The sequence below is a fragment of the Octopus bimaculoides genome, chromosome 19 (genome assembly GCF_046866305.1).
Source record: "Octopus bimaculoides isolate indiv1 chromosome 19, ASM4686630v1, whole genome shotgun sequence".
In the NCBI taxonomy this organism is placed as follows: domain Eukaryota; kingdom Metazoa; phylum Mollusca; class Cephalopoda; order Octopoda; family Octopodidae; genus Octopus; species Octopus bimaculoides.
In genome coordinates, this window is record NC_142946.1 from 5,441,157 (window position 1) to 5,449,790 (window position 8,634).

At 37.1% G+C, this 8,634-nt stretch overlaps 1 protein-coding gene across 1 annotated transcript in view; it reads right to left on the bottom strand.

The window, feature by feature from the left end:
• The window catches only part of LOC106881045 (phospholipid-transporting ATPase IF), a 94,575-nt gene that overhangs the window by 62,718 nt on the left and 23,223 nt on the right, over window positions 1-8,634 (bottom strand). Inside the window, exon 3 of the mRNA XM_089366543.1 lies at window positions 7,652-7,741. Within this exon, the coding sequence (XP_089222669.1) occupies window positions 7,652-7,741 (90 nt within the window). The remainder of the gene's footprint in view (window positions 1-7,651; window positions 7,742-8,634) is intronic.

Below are 8,634 nucleotides of genomic sequence, written 5' to 3' on the forward strand. Positions count from 1 at the left end.
TAATACTTTCTACTGTAAGCACAAGGCCTGAAATTTTATCTCGAGAAGTACGTGGAACAAATAGGGGCTGCAATAAGGGTGGAGCACTTGCAGAAAGCAGCACTGCTTGGAACCGCTCAAATACTCTGGAAAGTGCTTGAAAAATTAAGAGGTGTTACCTTAGTTCACTGGTAGTGAACAGCTGACACCGTAGTACATCTCTAGCATTAGAAACTGTGCAAAGGCAATAATAATAATAATTCTTTCTATTATATGCACAAGGCCTGAAATTTTGGGGGGAGAGGGAAAGTTGATTACATCAACCCCAGTGTGTAACTGGTACTTAATTTATTCACCCCGAAAGGATATAGCAGCAGATGAAACACTGCTAGGCATTTTGCTCGGTGTACTAACAATTCTACCAGCTTGCCACCTAAATAATAATAATAATAATGATGATGATGATGATGATGATGACTATGGTTGCTCTCATTGATTTCAATGTATGAATGTTTGAAGGAAAGGAAGGGTTAAAAAAAAAAAAAGATTAAAAATAAAAGACACTGCATTTATTTTTGTAATGGATGTGTAAATGTAATTTGAGTCCAGGAATGGATTTTGCTATGAAGTCGCAGTGAGGACAATATATTTATTTTGATTTTTACCTGGGACTGGGCAAATGTGTCTATTGATCTCAGGATATAATTCTTCTATTGTTTAGATGTTTGACATTTTTACAACTCTCAGATTTATCTCTGCAATAATTTTCCCCAAGATGTTAAATCAAGCTGTTGGCATTTTAGTGATTGTTTCAACTTAACTTTATACTTAAGGATGGGTCTTCCTTTACCACAGACCCTTTCTACCTGTTGGTCATACAAAAGAATTTTCGGAATGCGATCACCTTGCATTCGAACATATCCTGCCCATCTACACTAAATTCTCAAAAGCATGCTTGCAATACTGTAGATATTGTATATCTCTAAATTTTAGATATTCGATATCATATCTTGCAATTTTATGTTTCCATATATCATGCAGATGACCAGTGGCGGACTGGGTCCAAAAGTATTGGTTGCTAGGAGACTAAGGGGTCCACCTGCAACTACAAGGGGGCTCACTCATAACTACAATGCTATCATTTAATTTCTTGTTTTTTGTTAAAAGTATTCTTTTCAACTGTCTACAAACACAGCCAGGCTGAAATAATTAATGCATTCTTCCAGGAGTGAATAACCTTCTCAAACTAGAGGGGATGGGCCCCTTAGATACTAACATGGACCCCATATATGGATTTCAATGGCCCCACTTGTCATCGGGCAAGCTGACAACTTGACCAGTCCACAACTGCAGATAACACATGTGAAAGGTTTTAAGTTTTTTTTATATGTCTATATGTTTATATAGTAGGGAGTCCATCTTTCTGCTCCACATAAAAGTGTGTTCAAAACCGGAGACCTCCTTCGGTCACGAATGACCATGGGATTGCACCTAGAAAGTTACCCTTCAAGGCACAAGTCCGGGCAAGGTTGTTTATGGAAGACCAGCAGTTGCCCATGCATACAAGACTCCCCACTCCATGCCACCACTGTTATCCAAGGGATCTTCCTCAAAGCACATTAACCAATTCTGAAAGATCAATACTAACTCTTTGACAAAAAAAAAAAAAAAAAAATGCCGGCCATTGCCTTTGAAAATTGCAAGTAATAATTACCACCAGGATTTTGTGTTTTGCTTTTGTTTTCCAAACTAATCAAAAAATTAATTAGAATTAATGGATAATATTTCTGTGAACACATCATTCATAACCTCATACTTTTATTCATAAATAAACCTCCGACTACACACATTTATATGTATTTCTTTTCTTTCCATAATTACTCTTCTTTTCGTTTTCTATTTCCATTCCATATTTTCTATAGATCATTGTTTTATTTCCCATTTACTTTTGACTCCCCACCATTTTAAATATTTTGTTTAGTTCACAGGCCAAAATCCAGATTTTTTGTTGTTTTTAGTTTTGCTTTTTATTACTATGTTTTGTTGAGATGTTTATTCTCATTTTTTTTTTCTCAAGCTGTTTATATCGAAGACAGAAAAAAAAAAAAAACCATGTCCCCCACTCCTGAGTCTCCCATCAATTTGTTTCCGCTTTCTTACTCCCCACCCCGACCCCTAGCCAATTTCTTTTACTTAATAACAATAATACAACAAAAATAGTTAAAACACAAACAGCAATCTAATAATAATAATAATAATAATAATAATAATAATAATAATGATAATAATTTTTTTTTAATAAAAGAAAGGAGAAGACAATCCATAAATATCAATGTATAATCTTGTTCAAACATGTCAGTCTTTTTGAAGTTGTTTATTATTAAACATTTAGAAGGAAAACCAGTGGAGGCGCAATGGCCCAGTGGTTAGGGCAGCGAACTCGCAGTCGCAGGATCGCGGTTGCAATTCCCAGACCGGGCGTTGTGAGTGTTTATTGAGCAAAAACACCTAAAGTTCCACGAGGCTCTAGCATATATATATATATACACATATGATAGATCGCTAGCCACTACACACATTTTTTCTCTCCTTATTTCTTTCTGTGTTCCTTTCTGTGGAAGAGCATAGGCTCGAAACATTAAAGACATTTTCACTTCCTGAGCGTTATACTAATACATCTGTTTGTTGTCTACACCACCTGTCTTCGTCTTTTGTTTTTTTTTTTTGTGAATTCTCCCTATATATATATATGTATATATATATATATGTATATACACAGTATATACTTATATAAACATACATATGTACTTATATATATAAATACATATATACTCTCTCTCTTTTACTCTTTTACTTGTTTCAGTCATTTGACTGCGGCCATGCTGGAGCACCGCCTTTAGTCGAGAAAATCGACCCCAGGACTTATTCTTTGTAAGCCTAGTACTTATGCTATCGGTCTCTTTTTGCCGAACCACTAAGTTACGGGGACATAAATACACCAGCATCGATGGGCTTCTTTCAGTTTCCGTCTACCAAATCCACTCACAAAGCTTTGGTCGGCCTGAGGCTATAGTAGAAGACACTTGCCCAAGGTGCCACGCAGTGGAACTGAACCTGGAACCATGTGGTTGGTAAGCAAGCTACTTACCACACAGCCACTCCTGCAGCTATATATTCTTATATATATATATATATATATATATATATATATATATATATATATATATATATATAGATCTTGGCGTTAGGAAGGGCATCCAGCTGTAGAAACTCTGCCAAATCAGATTGGAGCCTGGTGTTGCCATCCGGTTTCACCAGTCCTCAGTCAAATCGTCCAACCTATGCCAGCATGGAAAGCGGACATTAGATGATGATGATGATGATGATGATATATACACACACACACACCACACACACACACACATACACACACACACACACACACACACACACACACACACACACACACACACACACACACAAAATCCTTTGCACTATTATTCTGATGATTTCCCAGAGGTAAGGTTTTAGTGCTTGAAGCTGCCAAGGCAAGAAATTATAACGACGAGGATCTCCACAATCTTTGTGATTGCTACTTCACACACATCGACTTTTTTTTCCGTGGCATTATTGTTGCTATGAATACGGCTGTTGAGAGGAAAAAACAGTCAGGTCAATGATAGAACTTCGTTTGTTTCAGGAAAGAGATAGAAAACCAACTGCGGAGAGTAATTTCAAAGTCTGCATTGTCTAGAGACTGTTGACAGTATCATCAATAACATATGTCCATGTGTGTGTGTGTGTGTGTGTGTGTGTGTGTGTGTGTGTGTGTGTGTGTGTGTATGCATATATGTGTTTACACACACATGCACACCTATATATATACATCTATCTATCTCTATAAACATATAAATACATATACATATTTTCATACATACACATCTCTGTATATACACATATCTACACACACGTGGTATATATAGATATGAATAAATGTACATATATATATATATATATATATATATATATATATATATAATACATATATATAATATGTATATATACATATATATACATACATATATATACATATACATATATATACATATATATACATACATATATATACATATATATACATACATATATATACATATACATATATATACATATACATATATATACATATATACATATATATATATACATATATATACATATACATACATATACATATACAATATACATACACACATATATATATATATACACACACACATATATATATATATATACATACATATACATACACAGAGATATATGTATATACATACATATACACACACACACACACACGTAGATAGGTACGTAGGTAGATATATGTATAAATGTAAATAGATATGCATAAAATTTTATATATATATATATATGAATGTACATATACTAATACACACACACATACACACATAAATGAAGTCGGTCAAGCAGAACCAAAACCTAGCTGATAGTGAGTTTCATCAAGCATGGACATGTATAAACTGCCTTTGAAACATCGATCTAAAGACAAGCAAGACGTATTGACACACCCGCACACAACACACTCACACACACACACGTATGTACAAAGAGCAACAACAATGCCGCCACCAACACCACCGCTAACAACAACAACAATACTACACACATGAACGGGGCAGAGAAGCGAAGAGAGAGGCGGTCGGTCATTCTAGATGGCATTGAAATAAATATCATTAGACAATCCTCCATATACTTATCACGTCACCAGTTACACCTTGACATTCGTACAGTGAGTGACTCAACAATTTTTTTCATTTTTAGGACGACAAACCCCTATCTTTGATATTCACAGGTCTCCTACATTCCGATTGGTTTCATTTCTGATTCCTGTCACGTCTTGGATTCCGTTTAAGACGAAGGATGCTTATAGATGGACCAACTCTTTTCATTGGTCTGCTCGAACAAGGAGTTTGACTAAGCAACAATGACACAGTTGAATTCGTTTCTACTCATTGTCTCGTTGTATCCTGCCGAAGACTTATCCATCTTACTTCGACCAAGCAACAATGACAATGATGACACAGCTTAATTCGTTTCCGCTCATTGTCTTCTTGTATCCTGCTGAAGACTTATCCATCTTACTAATTGCTAGAAGCTAGATATCATCTCTTCTGCAAGACATCTGTTCCCGAGATTTTTTTATACTTTACCTCTCTCAGTACTTTACACTGACTCAGCTGAGAGGTCCTGGCTGGAGAGTTATTTACTGACTGCACTAGTACTGGGGGTCACACTCACATACACCTAAAAAACACCCAGTACACCCTGAAAAGCAGTTGGTATTAGGAAGGGCATCCAGCTGCAGGATGAATTCCCAACGAGACCGTGGGGCTCAGTACAGTTGTCTGGCTTGTCGAAAAGTCCAACCAATGCCAACGAGGAAAACAGACATTATACAATAATAATGACATACAGTGGGCTTCTTTCAGTTTCCATCTATCAAATCCATTCAGGAGACTTTGATTGTAGCCCAGGTTTATATAAAAAGACATTTGCCCAAGGTGCTGTGCCGTGGGACTGAACTTAGAACCATATGATCGAGAAGCAAGCTTCATAACCACACACATACACACACACGTTTTTTCAGTTGCATCCAACCAGAGCCACGCAGAAGGCTTTGGCTGGTCGCCTGGGGTTATAATATATGTGCCCAAAACCATACGGTCGAGAAGCAAAAGACCATGATGGAGAAGCAAGCTTCTTAACCACACACACACACACACACACACATGCACACCAGTATATTCATACATTTCCATACATAACTCCACGTATTTACGCAAGCATATATATATATATATATATATATATATATATATATATATATATATATATATATATATATATATATATATATATATATATATATATATATATATATATATATGTAAAAGCAAGATATTATGGATTTAAATTCACTTTGGACACAACATGAAAGGAAACGACGCTGAACAGAGATGGGGGGGACGGTCGAGGGTGAGGGTGTGGGAGGGTGGTGGGGGAGACAGCGCGGATGTTGGGGGGGGGGCGGTGGGGATGAGTGGGGGAGGCGAGTGCTTTATTGTCACATGCTGTTTACTGCTCTGCGTCTTGCTCCACTCGGCTGCATGTTTTAATGACAATGGCTGCCAGTCCTCATAACTAGCGGTTACTTTGTGTATGTGACTGCATGTGTGTGTGTGTGTGTGTGTGTGTGTGCATGGGTTATGTGAGTGTATGTGTGTGTGCCTGTAAGCATATGGGTAATGTGTATGTGTGTGTTTATGTTGTGTGTGGATGTTTGCGAATGTGTGTACATGTGTGTGGATGCGTGTATGGATGTGTGTGTGTGTGTGTGGACGTATGTGCAGATGTGTGTGCGTGTGCTCATCTAAACGTGTTGTTGTTGTTGTTGTTGTCTCTGTTGCTATTACTGTTACTACAATACTACAAACTTATTTATAATCACAACTACCACCACCACCACCAACAACAACAACAACAACAACACAATCCCGACCGCTACCACAACAACCATCGCCAACATGACCGCAGGCACCTCTCCAACAACCACCTGTACTACGATGAGCTTCATACACTGGCAACCAATTACCTATAATGCTACTGCCGTAACCACTGGCAACAAACAAACAAACAAACACCCCCCCCCCCCCCCCACCACCACCTGTGGAGTCTGGTGAAATAGACACTCTGCTACAAAGTGTATCAGATCAATTATTATTTATTCCTTTCATCATCATTATTATTATTATCAATATTATTATTAGTATTATTAATATTATTAATATTATTATTATTATTATTATTATTTTTATTATTATTATTATCATTATTATTATTATTATCATTATTATTATGATTATTATTATTATTATTATTATTATGATTATTATTATTATCATTATTATTATTTTTATTATTATTATTATTATCACTATCATTATTATTATTATTATTATTATCATTATTATTATTTTTATTATTATTATTATTATCACTATCATTATTATTATTATTATTATTATTATTATTATTATTATTATTATCATTATTATTATTATTATTAATGGTGGAGAGCTGGCAGAACTGTTAGCACACCGGGCGACATGCTTAGCAATATTTCGTCTGCCGCTACGTTCTGAGTTCAGATCCTGCCGAGGTTGACTCTGCCCTTCATCCTTTCGGGGTTGATAAAGTTAAGTACCAGTCGAGTACAGTGGGAGGGGGTCGATGCAATCGAATTAACCCCCCAATTTCAGGCCTTGTGCCTGAGAGAGAGGTGGATGAGAGAGAGAGGTGGGGAGAGAGAGGGTGGGGAGAGAGAGGTGGTGAGAGGTGGGAGAGATAGAAGGTGGGGAGAGTGAGAGAAGATGCGGGAGACAGAGAGAAAGGAGCTGGGGGAGAGAGGTGGGGAGATACACACTGTTTGAGTAAAAGACAGGATGGTCATGCTGGAATGCCACAGATCTTAGGTCTGTTTGTCCAAGGTTGACCTGGGGGTGCGGTCAAACAACAACAACAACTCCAACGAAGACCCTCAACTTTACGTCTGTGCAAAAACATGAAATATAAAAAAATAAGATTGGGATCTCACCTGTATTAACCCCATGATGAGAAAATAGAAATTGGCGATTCTCCGGAATTGTTCAAACAGGTTTTTTGGTAGGAAATTAAAGATTGTGTACTGTAAAAATAAAAAACAAAAAAAAATACATAAATCAACACCATCATCGTTTAACATCCATCTTCCACGCATGCATGGGTAGGATGGTTGACAGGAGCTGGCCAGGTGGAAAAACTACTCTAGACTACTGTGCCTGTGTTGGAACAGATTTTACAGCTGGATGCCCTTCCAAATGCCAACCACTCCACAGAGTGGACTCAGTGCTTTTTATGTGGCACCAGCACAGGTGAGGATAGTTTTGGTCTCATGGAAGCAGTAACAAGTGACCAAGACCTTTGGCAATACAACGTCCTTGAGAAGATCTGTCTAGCCAAATGAGACCATAGTCATGGTCGATGCCAGTGTTTCATAACTGGTACTGGTGGCATGTAAAAAGCACCCACTACACTCTTGGAGTGGTTGGCGATATGAAGGGCATCCAGCTGTAGAAAGATGCCAAATCAGATTGGAACCTGGTGCAGCTCTCTGGTTTACCAGTTTTCAGCCAAACCATCTAACCCATGCCAGCATGGAAAATGGACGCTTAATGATGATGATGATGATGATGATGATGATGATGATGATGATGATGATGATGATATATCATATTTTCTGTCATACAAGTTGAATTTTTCAGACAGAAATCAACAGCCAAGAAAAGCAGGTTGAGACTGTGGTTTCACTTATATACCTAGATAACTTTTGAGGACAGAAAATATACCGCGTGAAATATAGCAGGATTTAGAAAAATAGTAACGATGTAAGAAAATTACTTTTACTAAATCTCACATCGAGGAATATTCAGCAACAGTACTTTGTGGTAAAGATTGTTTGCCAACATAACATGGCAGTCCTGGTTTAGGACGAATGTTGCTGTAATTTAGCCCCAGGAGACATCGTCTCCAGCTGGCTAT